Source organism: Paramisgurnus dabryanus, chromosome 20, assembly GCF_030506205.2.
Source record: "Paramisgurnus dabryanus chromosome 20, PD_genome_1.1, whole genome shotgun sequence".
Taxonomy (NCBI): Eukaryota; Metazoa; Chordata; class Actinopteri; order Cypriniformes; family Cobitidae; genus Paramisgurnus; species Paramisgurnus dabryanus.
This window is the reverse complement of record NC_133356.1, coordinates 18059160-18084446: the sequence shown is the minus strand read 5'-3', so window position 1 is coordinate 18084446 and position 25287 is coordinate 18059160. Positions and strand designations below refer to the sequence as shown.

The 25287-nt window shown below is 36.0% G+C and overlaps 1 protein-coding gene across 1 annotated transcript; it reads left to right on the top strand.

Annotated features, from left to right (window-relative positions):
• Nucleotides 1-197: 197 nt before the first annotated feature.
• On the top strand, nucleotides 198-24207 carry pgbd5 (piggyBac transposable element derived 5). The gene is made up of 7 exons (XM_065296800.2): nucleotides 198-1116; nucleotides 5671-6101; nucleotides 9327-9461; nucleotides 10987-11167; nucleotides 15369-15566; nucleotides 20252-20357; nucleotides 20466-24207. Exons 1-7 carry the CDS (start codon nucleotides 804-806, stop codon nucleotides 20659-20661), a joined length of 1560 nt encoding a protein of 519 aa, XP_065152872.1. The 5' UTR covers nucleotides 198-803; the 3' UTR covers nucleotides 20662-24207.
• Nucleotides 24208-25287: the final 1080 nt, after the last annotated feature.

Below are 25287 nucleotides of genomic sequence, written 5' to 3'. Positions count from 1 at the left end.
TTTAATTAAAATATTGTCAAAAAGCATTATACATTAAACAAGTAATTAACAGAAGTATACAATATCATAATAACAATATTGATCACAATGATTTTGACTTCAAAGCCCCCATTGCCAACAAAAATATTTGAAGCCCATCCACTCGAAATTTCTATAAAATTCTAGAGCTTGGCATAACAATAAAAATATATGTTTCTTAAAAATACCCCAAACCCTAAGCAATATCTTGATTTTTAGTTGTTAAGATTATTTTAATGCTTGTTTTGCCATGTTTTACACTATTTTAAAATCATCATGAGGCCCTTGGAAGTTTGTTGAGGCCATCTAGTGGGCCCCGGTCCCATGGTTAAACACAGCGTACTTTTTACTATGTTATAATTTGATTTTTTTTGTCTTTATTCGGTGGCAGATGAAATATAATCCTCTTTAATATTTTTATTCGCTGAGACGTTAATCCCATTGGACAGTATATGGAGACCGAGTCAGGTGATATCTATAAGGAAGCTCCCTTCACGCCCAACCCGGATGCACAGATCATTTGTGGAGTGGTACGTAGAGGGGGGATCTGTTTGTACCGTAGGTTTAGGGGTAGTTCAGCACCACGGGGGAGGGACAGCACCCGGTGAATTTTGCGGATGCTATAAATAAAAATCTCCATCGCTGTTTATAGCACAGAGAACGGTGATACGCCTGCACAGAGACTGCATCCAGAGAGACCGCATGCCGGATTTTTCGACTTTAAAGAGGTCATTTGCATGCGATTCTCGCCCGGCGTAGTAACCGCACATTGGGACTGACGAACGATGGCGGAGTGTGGAAAGAAGGGACTGTCGCTCCTCGAAAAAGCGCGTTCACGCTACGAGAGCTTGCAGATTTCAGACGACGTGTTTGGGGAGTCTGGAGACGACAGCAGTGAAAATCCCTTTTACAGTACAACGGGCGACTCAAATTCGGACAACTACACTGAGACAAATCTAGACGATGCCCGAGCAGGTGAAATCAGGAGCGGTCAAAGCTGCGGTCCTCCCGGCTCTGTGTCCAATGGCCAAGCGCAGGAGGACGGATGGAGCGACGCGCTACAGGACATTAGCGTGCCACACTATCCGGACACACATGGTGAGTTAGTTTACCGATCCGTTATAAACTCATACGATCAGCTCAGTTAATGCATTGCAGCTTTATGAGCCTCGAGAGGCCGCGTGACACACTGTGGGTCATACTGTTTTCTCGACGAGTAATGAAGATCACTGGTGGGACCCTTTGATGGCAGCACTGGTGTACTTTGATCTCTCCCATCAGATGGCTGAGACAGGTGACAGTTCTTTAATATAGCCTATGGATGAGAATTGAATCACAATTGCTTAATGCTTAATAACTGGCTATGTGAAATGAGAACTGAAATAGCAGGCCAAATGTTAGGTACTCAATCCTTGAGGTCTGATGATCATTATGCCAGACTCATACCAAATGTGATTATGATATTAACTCTGACAGGCCAGACGATCATTTGCATGGGTGGTTGAGTTCACCCATATATTTTCTTCATTCTTAGAAAGTCACATTTTAAATTAGTTTTGTTTTTTCTTATAGAGCTTTTTGAAGAGGTTTACTGTACAAAGTATGCAGGTGCTTTATATTGCATACAATGACACATTAAAGAAACACACCCATATCAGACAACTGGCAGTCATGGGAGACTGAAAAAAAGCAAACCCAAAGCAAAAGATATTAAAACAAATAATGAAGAGAAAAATATATATATATATATATAATGATAACAACATAATAATAATGATAACAACATGATAATAATAATAAAAAACATGAATCATCAATAAAATGTAACAAATTAATATCTTGAAGACAGATATTGGCTGTTGCAGTAGACTTCCTCGAATCAAGGAGTAATTAAGCGCTAATGCAAGCCAGACAAGCAAAGCCTGTGGTTTACATAATGTGAAGCGAATCTGTCAGAATAGTCAAGTATTGAGATCGGTCTTGATTTTTGCCTGTAGCTGCACTCCAATTGTCATTTAATGATAGTCTAAATATTCATAAACAGGTCCATGTGCATCATTTACCATTAAAGCCATGTGTGGATCAATAAACTTTCATACAAATGTCAGGCTTTATTTCACCCACAGTGCCCCAAGGGTGTTAAATGCATGCAACATGTTTAAACGATAAAGATTTTTTATTTGCACAAATATGGAAAAGTATTTAAACCATGGACGATGCTTTCATCTGTAATATAATACAACATGCTAGACAAACAGACATCAAGCATGCTAATGTATAAGTGGAAACTATAATGTTCTTCATGTCACACATTTGCGTTTTGTGTTCGAATGATACAGACAAGCAGATGCTATACCTTTAATAAGTCCCAAACCTTTTTGATGTGGTTACACCGAATGTTCCGTCTGTCACCACGGGGGAAATATTGGCCATCTGGTCACTTTTTCTGCTTGGTCACAATGAAAAATGATGCATTAAATTTAGTAATCAGTCAGGCCATTAACATTCGGCATTATCAGTCATATGCCGTATTATAAACTTGGTTAAAATATTTGGTTTTATTGGAAAAAAGGTTACTGTGGGCCAATTACGCAAAGTCAGTATTGTTTATTCCACTAAATAACAAACTTTTTTGTGGTTTTAATCCTTGTGGTGAAGAATCTTTATCAAAACAGTCAAGATCTGATAGGTGTCTTTCTTGTTGCTTAAGGCAGACGTTTGTTTAAAGAATGAGACACATTAACTTTTTCGACTATCACATTTGAGACGAGGGCCATATGGTAATTCAGCACCTGCTGCGAGATCTGAAAGGATAATATCGATTTATAGCAGCTTGCTTACTTGTATAAAGTAGTTTAGAGAAGATCTACAGGAGCTGCTGGTGTCATCTTTTCAATAATTAATCTTGGAAAATATGTAGCAGCACACGAGCAGCTGTTTTTCAGGAACAGTAACTATAAAATCACAATAAATAAATTTGATTACCTATATTTGTCTGGAGAGAAAATAGCCAAACACATCTATTAAAGTCAACTTAATGTCATTGTGGAAAGTGATATTTTCACTTTTAGGTGTATTTTTTGTTATTTTAACTTGCAGTAATTCATTGGTACTTTTAAATACATATTAAAAGGGAATGACGTGGTCATGATTTGGATTAAGATAGTTACGTATTACATTATCCAATAATCCAAAGCAATAACAAATCTTAAGACTTTAAACTCCAAAACACACATTATCCTTACATATTTGTGCTTACTTCGTTTCTTCAGAGCTATAATGAGAAATGAAATGGGGTCAAGTTAAGCTCTGTGTATCATACTGTACATAGATGAGCAGGGCATGTAGATTGGATGGTGCAACAAAAATGATGTCATTGTAATTAGTGTTTATTTTGGATTTTAGGAATGACATTCTGTAATTATAATATGACAATCTTTAAAAATATTGTTTGTAAAAGATGTTTGTAAAAGGGGAGTGTGCTTTTCATTTGTCAAGACACCTGGGTTTATAGGACAGTTTTACAACTTTACTGTACAGTGTACACATTCTTTGGCCTCAGGGTTGTTAAGCCACTGGTTAAATATGTGGCAAGCTGTGTTGCTTCATAGTTACAATACTGTTCAAGTGTGGGTTAGGATGTTTTTGGATCTGTAAGTTTTGTACGATCATGTGTTGCACAGTACATAGGTTTGTCATATTAGGTTGGTTTTTGTATTTTAGAAGGTTTTCAATCATGCTGTAGAAACATGCTGTGTAATCATGTGTGTATTAGTCTGTGTGTTGTGTAGTGCCTGTGTGTGTAATGTGCACTGTAGGAGCGCCCAAAACAGGCAACAGATTCCTTGTTTGCACAGGCATACCCAATAAAGCTTTCTATTAATACAAAATGTTTACTGACAAATATATTCATTAATATAAATGCATAAATGGGATCCATGAGAATCGTTTTAGAGCATTTTAAATCATAAGTAAAATTGAGACATTTTTCTGCCTGTGTCTGTATCTCTGCCTTAGCACCACTGCGCCTTTAAAGACAAAATGGCCATTAGTGTTAGTAGAGTAAAAGATAACGAGGGAAGAAATGAAGCAGTTTTTGTGAGATGCTTTTGACAGATTTTAAGTTGATAAGCTCAGCTTCCACCGCACAGTGGTAATGTACCATATGTTCAGTGGCTGCTGCTGAATGTTCCCTATTAGATCGATGATATGGTTTCAGACAGAAGCCCTGACAAGTTCATATGTGCATCCTGTTTCTATCTAGATTTTTATTTAGATGGGTACTGACAGATGGTTATTGAATTTGCTTTTCAGTTTTGATAGGTGTAGTCATCATGAGTATGAAGTCTTTAATATGTAGCATCATTATTTAAAAGATACTCTGTTCATTCACATGTTGTTAATAAAAGACTTAATGATGCACTGGTGTGTGCTAATATCTGCGTTTAGTTTTTACAATTATAATTAAATTATTACATAGTTATAATGCTATACAGTTATTTGAGGATTTTCAACCTGGTTTAATAAAGTTCAAAGTCATATTATGTGACCCTGTCTGTGAAATTCAGGCTAAAGTCTTTAAATCTCATACAGTAATAAGATTATATGTGCACTGTGTAACTTTTAGGAGGATCTGTTGACAGAAATGCAATGTAATATACATAACTATGTATAACAGTGGTGTAAAAAGACCTTACATAATGGATTATGTTTTATTACCTTATTGCCTTATGTTTTTATTACCTTTTATCCCCTTACATGAAACCGTGTTATTACAGTAGTATGTTTGTCCTGTTGCTGCTACCGTAGATTTTCTAGGCGTTTCGAAAGGGAGAGGTGAGCTGTGGACTGAACTATTGTTTGCAATGTGCAATATCACCGCAAGATGTCACTCAAATCAACACACAGCACCTTTAAAGGGGCCATGGCATGAGAATCTGACTTTTTCCATGTTGAAGTGCTATAATTGGGTTCCCAGTGCTTCTATCAACCTACAAAATGTGTAAAAGATCAACCCAGTAACTTAGTTTTGGTAAAGCATTCTCTGCAAGCACGTAAAAAATTAAGTCATTGAAATTTGGCTGTCCTTATGATGTCATAAGGAGATCTTATTATAATAATACCGCCCCTTAATTTGCACTATTCAACCACAGCACTGCCATTTAGTGCAGAGAGAAAGAGAGAAAATAATTGACAGCACAATTGAGTTTCAATTGCAACAAACCACCATCATTGTGAGCAGTGTTTGAAATTCATCAGCTCATTTGCATTTTAAAGGACACACCCAAAACGACCCACCCATTTTTGCTTACACCTACAAAGTATATCTATGGTATTTTAAGCTAAAACTTCACATTTGTACTTTGGGGACACCAAAGATGTATTTTACATTTTAAAAAAGTCTTATGACATGGCCCCTCTAAGAAAAGCATGAAAGTTTGATTTCAATCACAGATTTTTTTTACATGAGCATAGACAATATTTAAGATATCAAGGTTATAGATATTTCCCAGGATGTTCTTTACATTATGTAGGATGAAGAAACAGTAAATAAAATCTAAATGTCTTTAGCTGAGTTTTTCTAGACTGGATCACATTGTTTAGCGGTTGTAGCTGATCAATGGCAATATGAATATTCCACCCTTATTGCAGGTCCAACACAGAAAATGTCGGCTACAGCCACAGCCATGGATTTCTTCCAGATATTCGTCCCTGATAATGCCATCCAGAACATGGTGACTCAAACCAACATGTATGCCAAGAAGTACCAGGAGCGTTTCGGAAGTGAAGAAGAATGGACCAATGTGACACCAGCTGAGATGAAGGCTTTTCTGGGCTACGTGACTTCCACTGGAGTAAACCGCTGCGAGTCGGTGCTGAGTATCTGGAGCAGTGGGTTCTTCAGTAATCGCAGCATCGCACATAAGATGAGCCAGGCACGCTTTGAGAAGATCCTCAAGTACTTCCACATCGTAGCCTTTCGCTCTAGCCACGGTGGCAGTCAGGGTCTCTATAAGATCCAGCCATTTCTGGACTCACTGCAGCAGAGTTTTGGCTCAGCCTTCCGGCCCTCACAGACACAGGTAAACACACAACACATTATTATTTACCTGAGCACCTCATATACTATACGGCTTAGAAAAGGCTATTCATGAATATTCTATTAAAATTTATTTCTTGAGTGCTTTTCACAATTTTGCATTGTATCGTTTAATATTTAGGGTTCCAACACCTTTAATCCCATAAATTCCATATGTTTTCATGTCATTCACACAAAGATATGGATTTGTTTTAGAAATTATTTATCAGCTGGATTTTTATTTTTATTGCTGTTAACAAATGTTGGAATAAATATGTTTTTAAACAATTTTACTTTTTTACAGATTTTACAGATATTATAAATTTGAGATTATCCTTTTCATATTTTATCACAAAGAGCAATTTACAATTTTTCAGTGTGCAAAATATTAAAATTAATTATTAATATTTATGACTTTTAAGGACTGTACTAGGGGTGTCAAATGAGTAATCACAATTAATGTGTTTGCACAATTTATGTGTGTACTGTGTGTAATTATTGTTACATATATAAATAAAACAAATTTATATATAAAAAAGTTCTTTAATTTATACATGCATGTGTGTGTGTGTGTATTTATATATTTATATTATATTTATATTATATATTCATAATAATTAAACAGAGTACACACATATAAATTATGCAAACACAAACTTTTATTTACCATGTGATTGATCGTGATTAATCGTTTGACAGCCCTACAAGCATGTCAAAAATTTAAAAAAATAAAATGTAATATGTCATGCAAGACACTCAAAAACAAAAACTGCACAAACTCCAACCAAATCTTGTCAGTATGAGCGTTTTATAAACTAGGATTAGCCAACATACAGTACTGTATGCGGCTAATCCTAATGCTACCATTAGATTTGCTGTTTTTGTAATGTTATAGTGATCACATAAAATTATTTCTCAGTCTCTTTATTAGAATACAACCAGAAAATATAGGGAAGTTGTATGTACACTGTAAAAAAAACTTTGCTGCCTTAAAATTTTTTGTTAAATCAACTCAGATTTACAAGTCTTGTCAACAGAAATTAGTTGTCACAATTTGTAAAATATAGTTGAGAAAAGTCAACTTAAATTTCTAAGTTATAACAACTCACCTGTAGTTATAACAACTCATCTTTAGTCAAGATAAATAATAGTAAGTTGAAATGATTTGTAAATCCGAGTTGATTCAACAAAAAATTTTAAGGCAGCAAAGTATTTTTTACAGTGTAGTATTAAAAACTGTATAAAAAGTGTGAGGTATTTAGGGTAAACTCCCCTTCCACTTGAGCAATAGCAGGTAACTGCAGGATCTCTTAAATCTAAATGAAATTAAATCCTAATTTCTAATTCTAATCGAATGACTTCAGAACTTAAGTTTTTCCAAAAAAGCTCAAGATGTGTTCAGTGCCAGTAGAGGTCACACTAAATACTGACTGATGCCTAAAGAAGACGTTTAGTCCTAAAAAAAAGTATTTTTATTTTGTGTACTGTATTTTCTGTTTGTATTTTAATAAAAAGAGTGAAAAATAAATATGGATGGACATTAAAACTTTGCTAAACAACAAAGCTGGTCATGGTGGCCTACTGTAAGACCTTTGCACAGTACTGTATTTAATTTCTGTGCCAGTGGAAAGTGGGTTTATGGTTGTGTTATAATTGGTAACACTTGAGATCTGGTCACATGTCATCTAAGCTGTGTGCTTTATGGTTCAGATGAGATTTCTGTTGTCAACTATTCAGTGATGGTGATTGCAATTCAGAAGTACTTAATGTCTGTGGTACAGTATGTTCATTTTTATTTGCTTTGTGAAGCTCATGTTTTTTACAGTATTTAACTTTTTAATATAAATTGATAATTATATAAATTATAAATAAACATGCCTATAAATGGCTTAATAACTAATTTGTCGTAGCCTAGTGGTTAGAAAGTCTGAATTGTAAAACAGAGGTTGCCGGTTTGAGTTTCACGTTATAAAACAAAATAATACACACTTAAAGGACATTAAAGGAGGCATATCATGAAAATCCGAATTTTTCCATGTTGAAGTGCTATAATTGGGTCCCCAGTGCTTCTATCAACCTAGAAAATGTGAAAAAGATCAACCCAGGAACACTCTATGCAAGCATGTGAAAAAATAGATCATTGAAATCGGTCTCCCCTTGTGATGTCAGAAGGGGATAATAGCGCCCATTAATCTGCACTATCCAACCATGGCACTGCAATTTAGTGCAGATATCATCTCATTTGCATTTTAAAGGACACACCCAAGAAAACGACACATTTTTGCTCACACCTACAAAGTGGCAATTTTAACATGCTATAATAAATTATCTATATGGTATTTTGAACTTCACATGCGTACTCTGGGGACACAAAAGATTTATTTTACGTCTTCAAAAAGTCTTGTGAAATGTCTCCTTTAATGTTTTTGCTGATAGCTTATTATGAGAAAATTTTGAAACTTTTTATAATTATAAAAAAAAACAATAATTATATCCATTTAGTTTCTATATAACTGCTCTTTTGAGATTTTTTTATGTACGTGCAATTGATGATGTGCCATGTTTGAAAATGTTGGTTACAATTACATTTTGCATTAAAATTTAAGTACATTTTAATGAAACAGCTTAATATCTTTCATTTGAATGAAACGGCTTTATATCTTTACTCCCCGAATCTAGTGTTGCTTGGTTGTGATTCGTGAGCCTTTCATGGCCCATTTCAGAGACAGACATAGAATTACCCTCCTACCATGAGCAAACTAAACACCATCTGTGTCTCTCAGCTTTTCAAGTGTCATGGTAATATCACCTTGACAATGTGTCGTGTGCCAGCCAGCCCATTTTGACTGCTGTGGGTTTGATCTCTTATCTCCCGTTGGTAAACAATCGAGCCACTCAGGACCACACATAACCGGTTTACCTGAATCAGACATTTTACAAATGATGCAGGAGTAGTAACGTTTAGATGTTTAATGGTTTTGGTTAGGGGGGTTTATAACGTATGAAAAACAATAGTAATAGTGATGATTACCTCACACCAATAAAATATTTGTAGGATTATATCCTATTATTAACATAACCATAGAACAGATCTGTCATCATTTACACTTCCTCTTAGCGTTCTCATTTAGGTTCCAGTATGCATTACTTAAAGGCAACATAAATGCAAGTTAGAATGATGCATTTGCAGATTTTAGCATCTCTAAACAAGCCTGCTGCTTTCTCTCAGGTCCTTCATGAGCCCTTGATTGATGAAGACCCAGTGTTTATAACCACATGTACAGAGAGAGAGCTGCGGAAGAGGAAGAAGAGAAAGTTCAGCCTGTGGGTGCGACAGTGCAGCTCTACCGGTTTCATCAGTCAGGTGAACACACACACACACGCACACACACACACGCACACACACACACGCACACACGCACACACGCACACACACACACACACACACACACACACACACACACACACACACCTTCAGGGGAAGAGCATGAGGACGTTCACTGATGTCTTACAAATGCATTTACTGCTCCAGCTATTCAGGTCACATTTGCACTAAAGAGAAAGACAACTAAATTGATGCTTAACTTGAGTTTGGTGCCGTTAGATCATTGATGACCCTGAGGTTTCTAATTACAGTTTTTTACGATTGGTTACACACAAAATCTTTTCATGTCACACGATTTTCAAAACCTCTCACTCAAATTGCAAAACTACATGCCAAATCTTCAAAACCATAAGCTATTTCTCAGCCTTTGACTCAGTTTTCAATTGCATAAAACACTTTTTTCAAAACACTACACACAATTCTCTACCTAAAACACAAAGATCTATGAGGAAGTCACTTGCTTTCCTTTTCCAAACACAACCAATCAAAATGCTACACTCATTCACCAGGTCACACAGACACACACTCCTCACATGTGCAAACACTAAATGCTTTACTGATCACTAACCAATCACTGCTTTACTTTACAGTAGTATAGATATGCCTATAAATAGGTCAAAGGTCACTGTTTTGTCAATCTGCACCCCCCCTGCCAATTCCTGGAACAGGACCCCACACACAATTTACTGTATTCTACTGTAAAGAATATACTTTTGGTTTACATGTTTATAGTTTTGTTGTATGCTAATGTATACAACAGTAATATTTGGACTAATAAATATTTTCTGTTTCTACATTGCATTGGCGTCTCCGGTGTACTTTTTACCCCTCTCGGCAGATTACTTTCACTGTAGAACATTGTATTGAAATGTAGATATAAGCCCATGAAAGACCAAAGAGCTTTAGATTTTGAACAGCAGTGTTTACATGGTATATCCAAAAATGTATTATTTTGAAAGAAGTGTTTGCCATTTGATGCAAATGCTTCATTTTGACACGTGTTTGTGGCATTTTGAATGCAGTGTTGCATTTTGAATGAGATATGTGCTATTTTGCATTTTGTGTGTGCAGTTTTGAGAATTGTGTGTAGAGTTTTGAAAAAAGGAGACTTAGTTTTGAAAACGTGTGTAAGCAATTGGTAAAAACTGTAATCAAAAGATGTTGCCAGTCATTTAACATAGTAATTCTCACCCATGCATGCTTATTTGAAGTTTGTCCTATTTTGAAACTCTGTCTTCTGGAAAAAAAAACCCACACATAACCAGATGAAATCAATAAAGTATCATTTTTGGAGTCAACCCAGAATGTAAAGCCCAGACCACTTAACATAATTGCTTTTTGTCTAGGTTTGGGCTATGAAAGAAATAACCACTTTTGTGTGTCAGTATTTATCGTGCCGAATCTGGTAAATGGTTAGAAGCTTTCAAAAATGAAAAGAATAATCTAACAATAAGATGGTGAAAGATTAGTTTTCACATTTTTTGGCTTGCTTTTTTCTTACCAGATCTATGTCCATCTAAAGGAGGGTCCAGGTCCAGATGGGTTGGACACACTGAAGAATAAACCGCAGCTTCACAGTCTGGTGGCCAAGCAGCTCTGCCAGAATCTGTCTGGTCGTAATGCAATCATCTTCACTGGACCAAGTATCACAAGTCTGAACTTGTTTCAGGAATTTGAGAAACAAGGTACAGTGGCTGCAGCAGCAGTCCTTTAGTGTGAATCTACAGTGCCACTGCAAAATGATGTTATATGAGTTTTGAGCTTGCAGTATGAATTGATAAGGGGGAAAAAGTGTTGCACCTTTATTGTAATAAGCAATATATTATTGCATTCACTCAAAGGCCTTTTAGCAATGCCTCTGGGCAATTATTCCAGTAAAATAAGACTAAGTCCTATGAACATGAATGAGAAAAGACAGATATCTCTAAAATTGTGTGCTATCATAATCAAACAACATATTTCAGACCAACAATTAAACCTGACATCAACTGTACTATAAAGTTTGTTTATTAGGTTTAAATTGCGTAAAAAACACCCTTTTCCAGGTCGTTTCAGCTACTCCACACAGGTTGACAAGCGCATCACGGAAGGTTGCCAGGTATTCGCAGCAAAACCCAGCCAGTTGCTACTCAAACCTAGCCCAAAACTAGCCCAGCGATCTGGGGGTAAATTATGTGGTTTTTTTATTCCTCAAATGCTTATTCCTAGGGGGCTAAATATCACATTATTGGAGTTGTGAAAAACAGTATGCGGCAAAATTATTAACGTAGCCCAGTTACGTGGGAAAACTACGGACTTGGCAACCCTTGCTTCACTTGCTCTTTGTATAGAGTCCCACCCCCAGAGAATCATCTGATCGATTGATGATTGGTTCTTTAAAGGGATAGTTCGGCCAAAAATGATATTAAACCCATGATTTACTCACCCCCAAGCTGTCCGAGTTGCATGTGTCCATGGTTTTTCAGACAAACACATTTTCGGATATTTTATAAAATGTTTTAGATTTTTCAGTTGATTAAATGTAATGTTACGGGGTCCACGTCCTTCAAGTCCAAAAAAAGTGCGTCCATCCTTCACAAATAACACGAATTAACGTAAATAACTACCTTCCGGTAGCGCCGGAATTCAGTCGCGTCCGCATTCAGGATGAGAGCTTACGCAGCCTACGGAGGCTACTCTGCTGCTGCTCTGTGCCCCCGTCCTCCGAATTCGTCATACGTCAATAAGAAAAGTGCGTACACTACGCTAATACTCTCTCCTGAATGCGGACGCAACTAAGATGGCGGCGGTACCGGAAGGTATTTATTTTCGTTAATAAAGTTTTAAATATGGATATTTCGACAACAACACCGCACGGATTACCCTCAGAAGACCTTTGTTTATCATCCTGGAGCCGTTTGGATTTAATATGTGAAGGATGGACACACTTTTTTTGGACTTGAAGGTCATGGACTATGGGTGGACCCCGTAACATTACATTTAATCAACTGAAAAATCTAAAACATTTGATAAAATATCCGAAAATGTGTTTGTCTGAAAAACGATGGACATATGCAACTCGGACAGTTTGGGGGTGAGTAAATCATGGGTTTAATATCATTTTTGGCCGAACTATCCCTTTAAACTGGAAGGCGGGACTTCCGTCGTCAGAGCAGCCATATTGAGCATTGCATTTACAGTATACTAGTAGTGATCAATCTTGTAATATCCAATATCTTTGACCCTACTTACAGTATACTGTAAAATCAGCACTATGTCGGAAACACTACTTCATTCTTATCTGTTGGTCCTCTAAGCGTTTTTCTTTTTATTCTCTAATCTTCTGTTATTCAGAATTAGATGTTCTTCATCCCCTGCAGATTTAATTATGTACTAACAGCGTCCTGTGGCAAGCAATAAATGTGGAGAGTAAGAAGGAGTTGACCTTTATTTCTTACAGCAAAAGCATTTTTCAATATTCATAGACTCAATGAGTGTCTCCAGCTAAGCAGAAAGGAATGAATAGAGAGTTAAAGAAAAAACACCAAAGTTTTTCAATATTTAATTATGTTCTTACCTCAACTTAGACAAATTAATACTTATCTTTTTTCAATGCGTGCACTTAATCTCTGTACAGCGGGTCCTGAATGTGTTAGCATTTAGCCTAGCCCCATTCATTCCTTAGGATCCAAACAGGGAATTTAGCCAACAAACACTTCCAAGTTTTTTAAAAGACATGAGTTACATGAGTTACATGAGTAGTTAAACGAGTAAGTATGGTGGCACAAAATCAAACGTGGCAGTTTTTTAAGCAGATGAAAAATGAGAAGTGGAAGAAGAGCACTTAGTTTGCTGCACTTCGACCTCGGCACGCAGTAACATCGTCACTCCTGAGTCCTGACCCACGCTCAATCTTCCGTCAATATTACTGCGCCCAAGGTCAAAGTGCTGCCAACTAAGTGCGCTTCCACCATACAACATAAATTTAATTTTTACCATATTTTCATTAAAACATCGCCATGTTTTATTTTGTGCCACCATACTTACTCATGCAACAGTCTTAAAAATGGAAAACATGGAAGTGTTTGGTGGCTTCTAAATTAATCCCAATTTGGATCCTAAGGAATGAATGGGGCTAGGCTAAATGCTAACACATTCACGACGCGCTGTACAAAGATTAAGTGCACGCATTGAATAAAGATAGGTATGTATTAAGTAATCTAAGTTGAGGTAAGAACATAGTAAAATATTAAAAAACTTTGGTGTTTTCCTTTAATACACTCTTAAAATAAAATAAAGGTGCTACAGTAGGTTCTTCACAGTAATGCCATAGAAAAAACAGTTTTGGTTTCCCAAAAAACATTTAGTCAAAGAATAATTTCCTTCGTACCTTTTTATAGTTCAACATTAAAGTTATAAAAATGTGAATGACTGACAGCCTCAGTTGCCATTCATTTTAAGTGTATGGGAAAAATATAGTGAAAGAATGGTGACCCATAACTTTGTCTTTAAAAAAAAGAGGAAAAGAATCATATGTAGACTATCACACGTTAACACAGTGATAATACTAAGGGTCAGTTCAAACTCAATTCATCATTGAATGTGGGGTATTGTATAATTTATACATCTTACAATGGCATTCTGACATCTTTACCCCAGCAGTTACACCATTAAGGAAGTGACTTCCAGTGATTTTCAGATCAAAATTCTGTTAAATGCTTAGTGGTTTTAATACCAAGCAATTGGCACAATGCTTGAGGAAAGATTAGTCACATAACTCTCCTGCTGCCTGCTGAGAGGATGAATACGAGCAATCATATCTCATTCAGATGGTTTACAGCATCTGGCAGAGCTGTGATGGAAGAAATTTATTCACATCTTTTGCTGTCTCACCTTTGCAGACTAAGAAAGGAGACCCCACCCACATTGGGATAAACAAATCACAGTTACTGTAGGTATTCACTCCGGTGAGAAAAAGAGAAATATCATTTACATTTGTTGTTGTTGTTAAAGCTGCAATGCAGAACTTTTTGGGTTAAAAATGAATCAGTTAAGTACATAAAACAATTAGTTGTTAACTAACAAGTTATCTCGTCAATTAAGAGAAATATTTACATGAAAAAAAACGTTCCTGATGAGATTTTATGGTAATCTGTAATACCGCTCTTATCCATTTTATAAAATGAAGCAAAAAAAATCATTTATTAATTTTACACTCCGTGTATGTTTTGATAATCGTTCTGAACCTGATCTCTAAAAAAATTCCTTCACAAAAATGCAATTATTTCAGCTTTTTGCTAAAAAATTAAATTTTCGCAATTATTTTTGTTTGTTTGTCTATGGTTTGTTTGAAAGCAGAGGGTCCGTTCTTTAATTTGATATATTTATTTATAGAGGAAAATTTTTCTGAAAGGCATTTTGTGAAACTTCCCAAAAAAAAGTCTGGCAGGGAATGAATTAATACAGTACTGCCTCCTAACCTTATAACAATTCACAACAGTAAGCCAGACAGAGGTGGCGATAGAGAGGCAATTGTTACAGATTGCCGCTTTAAAGAAAAACAAAAATTTTCGTGGTTTTTGCACTTTGCATTCAGCCAGATAAATATAAGAAGCCAATAGCAGACTAATTTGACTACAATCTGAATAAAAAATAATAAGAGATGTGCATGAATGGGTAACTATGGTAACTACAGTATGAATTACATTTTGTCCCCACACTAAACCACAGCACAAATCTATTACTGTATGTGTTGCTGATCTATTGCTGCATGCTTATATGATCATTGTAAAATCAGTCTTCTGTCATGAATACTCAAGGCTATATCATCCTCAGTCTGCTGCAGAGATGGAGTTATTATTTAATCAGGATCATGTAATAGTCTGTTTCTCTTCCTGTCTTCTGTAGGGATCTACTGCTGTGGGTTGTTAAGCACCAGGAAGAGTGATTGTACAGGTCTTCCTCAATCTATGCTGATCAACACAGACACCCCACAGCAACGCGGCCAGTCTCGCATTAAGATGAGAGGCAATATGTCTATAATCAACTGGTACAACAAAGGCAACTTCAGGTTCCTCACTAATGCCTACTCTCCTAACAAAGAAGGTACGATGGAAAACACTGAGAGATTTAGTTTTTAATGAAAGAAAATATTTGTGCAAGGTTACAGTGGTTACAAATCTTTCCTATGCAAACTACGAATGGCAATAATTACATGGAAACTATATCTAAACTGATAATGTTTTTTTGTGATGTTAGCAGATTAAATGGAGATTAGGCACATCAGCACAGTCTCATCTTATTAAAATTTTTTATATGGCCTAAACTGTTTACCAGCAGCTATAAATGAGAAGTATCAGTGTTCAGCGTTTTGATTACTGCTGTGTTGTAAAGTGTAGTGATGTGTTAAATTAATCATACTTTATATTTAGCATAGCTTGTGCAGAAAGAGATTTGTGCTTCTTGTGATTTCATAGTGTTATTAATCAAAAGCAAAATATATAGTATGCATTTAAAAGTCACTGGTTTCTAGCATAGAGTATGTACAGTAGCTGTTTACTGCACTGCAAACATTGACATTCTTATTAAGTATTTTGATCTTGTTTTTTAGTAGAACTATCTGAAAATTCTTAAATCAAGATGTTTTTGCTTGATGGGCAAAATGACCTAAGAAATTAAATCTAGTCTTTAGACAAATAACAACAATTAAGTTTTTAAGAAATAAGTTAAACTTATTTTAAGATTTATTTTCTCACCCCATTGGCAGATATTTAAGCTTGTTTTAAACACAAATTCACTTAAATTGTATATTTTTTGTCTATAAACTAGACTTATTTTCTTAGGTCGTTTTGCTCATCAAGAAAAAGCATCTTAAAGGGATAGTTCGGCCAAAAATTATATTAAACCCATGATTTACTCACCCCCAAGCTGTCCGAGATGCATATGTCCATCGTTTTTCAGACAAACACATTTTCAGTTTTTAGAAAATGTTTTAGATCTTTCAGTTGATTAAATGTGAAGTTACGGGGTCCACGACCTTCAAGTCCAAAAAATGTGCATCCATCCTTCACAAAATAAATCCAAACGGCTCCAGGATGATAAATAAAAATCTTCTGAGGGTAATCCGCACGGTGTTGTTGTAGAAAATCCATATTTAAAACTTTATTAACGAAAATAACCACCTCCGGTAGCGCCGCCATCTTAGACTCCTCTGTATTCAGGAGAGAGTATTAGCGTAGTGTACGCACTTTTCTTAGTGACGTATGACAAATTCGGAGGGTGGGGGCACAGAGCAGCAGCAGAGAAACCTCTGTAAGCTGCGTAAAGCTCTCATCTTGAATGCGGACACGACTAAGATGGCGGCATTACCGGAAGAGAGTTATTTTCGTTTATAAAGTTTTAAATGTGGATATTTCTACAACAACACCGCGCGGATTACCCTCAGAAGACCTTTGTTTATCATCCTGGAGCCGTTTGGATTTAATTTGTGAAGGATGGATGCACATTTTTTGGACTTGAAGGTTGTGGACCCCATAACTTCACATTTGATTAACTGAAAGATCTAAAACATTTTCTAAAATAAGTGAAAATGTCATCGTCTGAAAAATGATGGACATATGCATCTCGGACGGCTTCGGGGTGAGTAAATCATGGGTTTAATATCATTTTTGGCCGAACTATCCCTTTAATTTAAGAATTTTGAGATTTCAACTGAAAACAAGATAAAAATACTAAGAAAGTCATTTTTGCAGTGTGTACATTTGGGTTGAGTCCACACATTAAAATCTATTTTTATTTTGAATTGTATTTTCAGTACACAATATGAGTGACATTTTTTGTATTTGGTACAGCGCCTTAAAGGTTAGCATGCTCTCAAGTAAGACACAGTTTTTGCAAAACTTCATGTTATCCATATTGATTTAAGAAAAGAGCATCTTGTGTGCCTCATTGTTAGCAAGAAACGTTTATACTTTAGTATAGTTTCAATTCTAAATGTCACCTCCGTCAAAATGATACAATTATATAAAACTGGTATTATACGTTCATCAAATACTTTCGCTTCAAAACCGCTTAATCCCGGCCTGAGGAGATTCAGAAATACTACTTTGTTATCATAATCTATTAAGAGTCAATTTAAAAAATGCTTATTTACAAGAAAACATCAGATGCACACAGAGGGTTTTGCATCGGAGCTCTTCATATCTTAAAAGAAAACACCACCGTTTTTCAATATTTTACTATGTTCTTACCTCAACTTAGATTAATTATTCCATACCTATATTTTATAAATGTGGGCTAAAATAAGAACTATATTGTATGGCGGAAGAACACTTAGTTTGCAGTAGAGATGCGCGGATGGGCTATTATTTCATCCGCAACCGCATCACAAAACTCATCATCCGTCCGCCATCCATCCGCACCAACGTTTCTGACCAGTTTTCAAAACCGCACCCGCCCGCCATCCGCTGACTGGGCGATGCAAGACGCTGCTGATGACAGCCGCGAGACTAGAAAGCTCTAGAATATCAGCAGTGAACTCAGTCTCCGATCGGCGCACACGGGACAAAAATAAATAAATAAATAAGTAATGCCTAAATTAAACGCACAAATTACATAGTCTGCACTGGTGTCATCCTGATTTACCACTTTGTAAAACTTATTCCAGGCAAACATTTTCTGACCTTCTATTTCCTTTGTTTTTAATTCTCATTTTTTTGAGGCGTTGATAAGAGCTATGTCAAAATGCGTCCTCATTTCTCTGCGCTGTTAATGATAGAACGAATGGATTCTTAACATGCCGAGGCTATCCCAAACAATTAAAACCTTTATTAAATAAAAGTGTATTAGAAAACTTTTTCTTGTCACTGTTTTAGTATTATAAGTTATGTTTTGTGTTAATATTATTATGTTTATGTTGCGTATATTTGCAACATAAGGTTGATTATTTGATATACTGTTGAATAGTTTAATCTACATCAATGTGTCATATTTTCTAAAATAAATTAATATTTTTGATTACATATTTATTTTAATAAGTCAGAAATGTCTCCGCTGTTTTCTGCTGACAGGCGCGGTGGGAGCTACTGGGGGCGCGTGCAACAGGTGACGCAAATTATGGGTCCTCAGAAGGCTAGACCGTCTCATTTCAGTTCTCTTTGAGAACTTCTGAGGCTGCCACCCTGAAAGACAGAGTGCTCACCTTTTAAGGTTGCATGCTTAGAAGGACACAGCTAACAAGCAGTCGATCCGCCACCCGCCCGAATCTAATTAAAATATTATTTTTCGTCACGTCATCCGCCCGATCCGCGGTTTATCCGCGGAGTCCGCGGCTGTAACCGCCAACCGCGCATCTCTAGTTTGCAGCACTTCGACCTCGGGTGCAGTAATATTGACGGAAGTTTGAGCGAGAGGGGGGAGTATTTTTATCTGCTTAAAAAATCACCAAGTTTGATTTTCTGCCACAATACTAACTTATCTACTCATGTACAAGTATATACTCATGTAAATAGGGAAAACATGGACGTGTTTGGTGGCTTCTTAATTCATCCCTGTTTGGATCCTAAGAAATGAATGGGGCTAGGCTAAATGCTAACACATTCACGATGAGCTGTACAAAGATTAAGTATACGCATTGAAAAAAGATAGGTATGTATCAATTTGTCTAACTTGAGGTAAGAACATAGTAAAATATTGAAAAACGGTGGTGTTATCCTTTAATTCCTAATATCTGAAAAAGCTAGTTTATATGCTTCTTTCCTGTATCAGATGCTGCCTTTGATTAATGGGGGCTTAACTTCCTTTGAAAACTCAAGGTTTAGACACTACATAAGCTCATATCCTATAAATAGCTTAGCTTTGCATTTCCCTTCTCCAAATTCTTCAGAACTCAAAATAGCAAATTTAATTTACAAAGTACTTCATTCACTGCCAAAACTGCGGTTTGCATGCCACACTGCTCTTATGAAACACAATGCATCATGCTGTAATGTGCATTAGATTACTATTGGCTGCAACAGATGATGGTTATACCCAAAATAGAAAAATCTTGAATAAAAAAAATGCCTTATTTGCTCATGCTCATTCCGTTTTACTTTTTCTACCATGACATATAAATAGAAATGAGCCCTGACTTCAAAATCTTTCAAAATGATGCAAACGCAACAAGAGCGATACAAAAATACAACTCTACAAAATGTTATGCTTGTGTCACACAGATACAGACTTTCAGGAATGAACAGGTTATGTGTAGGGTGAGAATACTGGAGAGTTAATAATGATTTTGATCTCATGGCAGGAATTTACCTCAGTTCATCTTGTTTTTAACTGATTAACTAATTTGACTTTATTAGGTTGCTTTAAACATTCTGTATATTTGTAATCAGACTACTCGCATAATAACACACAGATTATAGTGACTTTTATTTGGTAATATTTTTTTTTTTCTCCTAGGGGGTTTTTCACCCCGGGGAGGCAGCCTTTTTGGGCTTTACTTAGCTTCCTCTTCTAGACGTTGCTTTAGTAATACGTGCACTTATAATATTGAGTCATAGCCGCAGCAAATTCAACTGCTCATGCTATCATGTATTTTGTTTGAAACATTGACTTTTGTGAAAAGCGCTATATAAATAAAATTGAATTGAATTAAATTAATCAGTAAATGCATGAACCATTTTACTACCTTCTCCAGTTTCTAAACCCACATCACTGAAGAGGCAGAGATGCATTGCTGAACATTTGTCAGATGTTAAATGTATACACACTGTGAATGACATTTGCTTATGATGTTGTAGGAGTGATCATAAAGAGGAAGAGTGGAGAAATCCCTTGTCCTCTCGCTGTGGAGGCGTTCGCTGCACACCTGAGTTACATCTGCAAATATGATGACAAGTACAGCAAGTGAGTTATGCATTACAAATGTTATAACCTCATAGAGCACATACTGTAAGCAGTTTACATCAAATCATGAAAAATAACACTAAGAAATCATCATCTTTTTCCAACCAGGTACTTTATTTTCCACAAGCCTAATAAGACGTGGCAGCAGGTGTTTTGGCTGACCATCAGCATTGCCATCAACAATGCTTATATTCTTTACAAGATGTCAGACGCCTATCACGTCAAACGCTACAGCCGGGCACAGTTTGGTGAAAGGCTGGTCAAGGAGCTGCTGGGTATGGACGACTGCTCACCCACTCAGTGAACAAAAACACGCTCCCATTCATACTAACACGAGCATATTCACTTCACATATGCACTTCAGGGTCATGTTAACTGAACAACCCTATATGTAATAATAAAAAAATGTGCCAAGTCTGGTTGAAAAGGGATGTTTCAAATTTGCATTTCAAACCCTGTTCTGTCACTTTTGCTGCATGAGAAATATGAAAAACATGCCGTTTATAGATGTGCAATGATTTTTATCAATCGAGTAATAGTAGTAGTGTTGTTGTAGTTTTGAACCCTGAGGTACGTTTTGTGATTTATCTCTGTTTGTGCACACTGTATCCAACATTCAGCACTGATAGATATAGTGTATGTATATACTGTACTGTATGTGGTGAATGAAAAGTTTTATCAGCAACAGAGAATGTTCTTCAAGTCAAGAGTTAATGTTTGAAGGGAGATTTCCCAAATATCTGGGCATTTTTCTATTTTATATCACTTAATATTTATGATCTCTTACTTTTTTAACCAGGCTACTACAACATTAGTGATTTAAACACAGCTGTGGACGTTGTATAATAAAGCCAACAGATACTAATAACTATGCTTTCTCAATACTTTTTGCACTTGGAAGTAGGCTAAGACCTGGATTCACTTCAGTTATTTACATAAAAGAATTTGTACACAATATTTCCAATCAAGTCTTTCTTTGGCTTCTTATTTATTTGTTCATATATAAAAAGCTAATAAATAAATAAATAATTTGCTGAAGCATACAGTCTGAAACAGGCCTTAATATTATTCTGTTTATCAAATCATTACGAGTTTAGTAAAATATTATTTCTTTTAAAGGCCCAATATAGTATACCATAAAGAATGTAAATATAATTTATAATAATTTATATTATTATATAAATTTTTTATATTTGTGTATTTTTAAGGGACACTCCACTTTTTTTTTTTTTAAATATGCTCATTTTCCAGCTTCCTTATGCTGAGTGTACAATAAACCACGTTTCGGGTATCAAAATCGCGTCTACCGCGCGTGGTTTGCCGCTTGAACAATTTGGATGCATTCGCGCGTATAGAGCGGAGTAGACGCGTGGAAAAAGCAAGCATTTTCAACTCGGGCGTCAGCCGCAAATTCGCGTGAACCACAGGATGCACACAAAACAGCATTCGCGCTTACCGCTCAATTCGCGCGAGCTTTACCCGCGAAAGAGGCGGAAACGCGTCTTCCGCGCCGCGGGACCTCCTGACGCGCATCAACGCGTCTTCACATTGACTTAACATTGAAATCACTCGCGCTTCACGCCTCTACCGCGGTTGGTGTAAACGCAGCAATAGAGTTTACTAATTTTTACCGTTTTGGAATCCATTCAGCTGATCTTAGGGTATGGTGTTACCACTTTTAGCATAGCTTAGCACAATCCATTAAATCTGATTAGACCATTAGCATCGCTCTCAAAAATAACCAAAGAGTTTTGATCTTTTTCCCATTTAAAACTTAACTCTTCTGTAGTTACATTGTGTACTAAGAAGACTGCTTTGCTGCTGTATCATGGCTGTAGCAGGCGCAATGATATTACGCAGTGACGGAAAGTAGTCCCCTTGGTAACTTTTAATATCAAGTGACTATTTTTGGGCACTGCATACCGCCAGACCCAGAGATTGGCTGAATGGCACACAAATCTTTTACAAAAATGGTAAAAATCAAACGTTTAACTCTATGGGAGCTGGAAAATCAGCCTATTTAAAAAAAAAAAAACTCTGGAGTGTACCTTTAATTATCTTAAAAGGGGGGAACTGCTGTATTTGAGAATGATTTGAACATGAATGGAGTAATAAAATAAATGTCTTTCTACCTGTAAGGGCAGATTTTAAGAGGCCTTTTATTTTGCCAGATCAATATTCATGTTGCTCTATTGTAACTGTAGTAATGACACGTTACAATCACAGCTGTTCCCATGTGGCTGTGAAAAAATTGGTCCTTACAAAGAACTGAACCGAAAGAATTCATTGAGATTTGATTATTTCCCTCAGGTAATAAATTTAATCAAACATCCATTCTTTATCACTGTGCTGTATTCATACTAGATAGCCACTGTTACGGACAGATGTACAATTGGTAGTGAATTTGGACGGACATGAATGTCATACTTTTCTCTGTTGTTTACAGTTAACTGTGTGTTCGCCTGCTGTCTTTTATTGTGGGGATGTTGTGAAACACTGAACACTAACAAACCAATTAGCATGTATTTCACTGAACACTATATAAAGATGATTCCTTAAGTTTTGCAAAGGATGTATTTGCCATACGTTATATGTTTCTTATCAAAACAGAAGCAATGTTTTATCTTTCTGGATGTTTTTGAGAGATGAAAAACATTTTGAAAAATGTGTTATGAATGTAACAAACATTTTCACTATATTTTGATTTCACATTCAAGTTCAGTTTATCTAGTCTAAAATGTAAAAGGTTGAATATCTGTATTTTCCAAAGCATCCTCTTTGTGTTTTTATGCTACACTCCTTCCACCTTCACTTCAATGAATTGTTTAAACCAGCCAATGAACTGAAGTGATGTAAGTTTTGTTTTAACTGTTGGTTTGACTGTCATGTCCTGACGTGACCTTTTTTCAGGTGACCTCAGGGTATTGGAACTACAAGGCAAGTGTAGTGTGAAAAGATTATATAATGTAGGAAACTAGTTTGGGTGCTATGGTCATCTCTGCCAAGAACATAATACGAGAGCCAGTAAAAAGGGTTGGCACAGCAAAGACTTATTTAAAGTTCTTACTGGTGCGTTGAATAAAGAAGTAACCCTTCCAATAACAAAGCTTCTGCACAGGTCGCTAACATCATACTGTATACTGTAGGGCCAGCTTTGTATGGCATAATAGCAGGTAAACAAAACTGACCTTTAAATAACAAAACTGCAACTACACTACACTCTTAGAACGGATGTGTTACTTTTTAAAATTTTTGTGTTAAGCTTTTAACACATTGTGTAATTTTGTGTTAAAATAAAACACACGTTGTGTTAAGTGTAACACAAAATGTGTTGTTTCAACGCATTTAGTGTGTTGTCCCAGAATCAACACTAATGTGTTGTTTTTAACACATCCGTTCTAAAAGTGTAGTCAACATTTTAAGTGGATCAAAAAAGTTCATCAAAGTTGTACTAACAACACGCATTGTTCAATATTTTAAGACAACTTTTATGAAAGGTTTTGATCCTAGTATATTGACTAGTATATATAGTCTGTAAATAAGTATTTACTGGACCAAAATTCCTCAATAACTGGTAAACCTAACAGGAACCCAGAGTTGGATGTGTATCTATTCATGTATGAATGTTGTGAATGTGCCGTGTCTTGCTGCTTGTTGTTGTTCACCTGTCGTTTCACTGTGACTGTGGAAAATATGGTGTATGAAAGGGTCTCCGTCTCTCAGTGTGTGATCTGTTATCTGTAATTGTGACTCTAGCTGTATGTCCGGTTAACAAACTGATGTGTACTGCAGCCACCTGCCTCTATGTGAGATTTAACACAGATTTGCACACTAATAAATGTTGTTTATACATATTTGTATGTACTACTTGTTGCAAAGTTAAGTGCATTGCATGCTGACATTTGAGATTGGCATCTCTGTACACTGTAAAAAAAAGAAGGTTTAATCCGATTGGCTTTGCAAGTCATTTTAAGCTACCATTTAAATTCTCACTAGTAACGAGTTGGTATAACTAAGCTTTAAAATAGCTTAATAAACATGTTGATATGACATATTTTTTACATTGTATATGTACATATATTGTATATAATATATACAGTACATAATAGCCATTGGCTGCATGATATACTAAATATAACAAACTACATTGAATATTCCAACACACTCTTCCCACTTAAAGGATTAGTCAATTTTCTTAAAAAAAAAAAAAATCCAGATAATTTACTCACCACCATGTTATCCAAAATGTTGATGTCTTTTTTTGTTCAGTCGAGTTTCTTGAGGAAAACATTCCAGGATTTTTCTCATTTTAAATGGACTTTAATGGACCCCAATACTTAACAGTTTTAATGCAGTTTAAAATTGCAGTTTCAAAAACGATCTCAAACGAGGCATAAGGGTCTTATCTAGCGAAATGTTTGCAATTTTGGGCAAGAAAAATAAATAAAAAATATGCACTTTTAAACCACAACTTCTCATCTTCCCCCGGTCCTGTGATGTGCCAGCGCGACCTCACGTAATACGCCATCACGTCAAAAGGTCACGGATGACGTATGCGAAACTACGCCCCAGTGTTTATTAGTGTGGAGAAAGAGGACCGTTCCGACGTTGTTGTATGTCGAATTATATTAATTTATGTTTTAGTGTCAGTTTATTGTTTAAATGGTCCGCAAATGTGTGTTTCATGTGTGTAACACGTGACCTATCGTCACACAGCCGGAGGAAGAAGAGAAGTTGTGGACTAAAAGTGCATATTTTTTATTTTTTTTCCCAAAAATGACAATCGTTTTGCTAGATAAGACCCTTATGCCTCGTTTGGGATTGTTTAGAGTCCTTTGAAACAGCAATTTTAAACTACATTAAAACTTAAGTGTTGGGGTCCATTAAAATGAGAAAAATCCTGGAATGTTTTCCTCAAAAAACTTAATTT

Coding starts and splice junctions, on each gene's coding strand:
- pgbd5 (XM_065296800.2), top strand. CDS start 804: ATGGCGGAGTGTGGAAAGAAGGGACTGTCGCTCCTCGAAAAAGCGCGT. Junction 1,117..5,670: donor ACACTATCCGGACACACATG/GTGAGTTAGTTT, acceptor CCCTTATTGCAG/GTCCAACACAGAAAATGTCG. Junction 15,567..20,251: donor CTACTCTCCTAACAAAGAAG/GTACGATGGAAA, acceptor ATGATGTTGTAG/GAGTGATCATAAAGAGGAAG.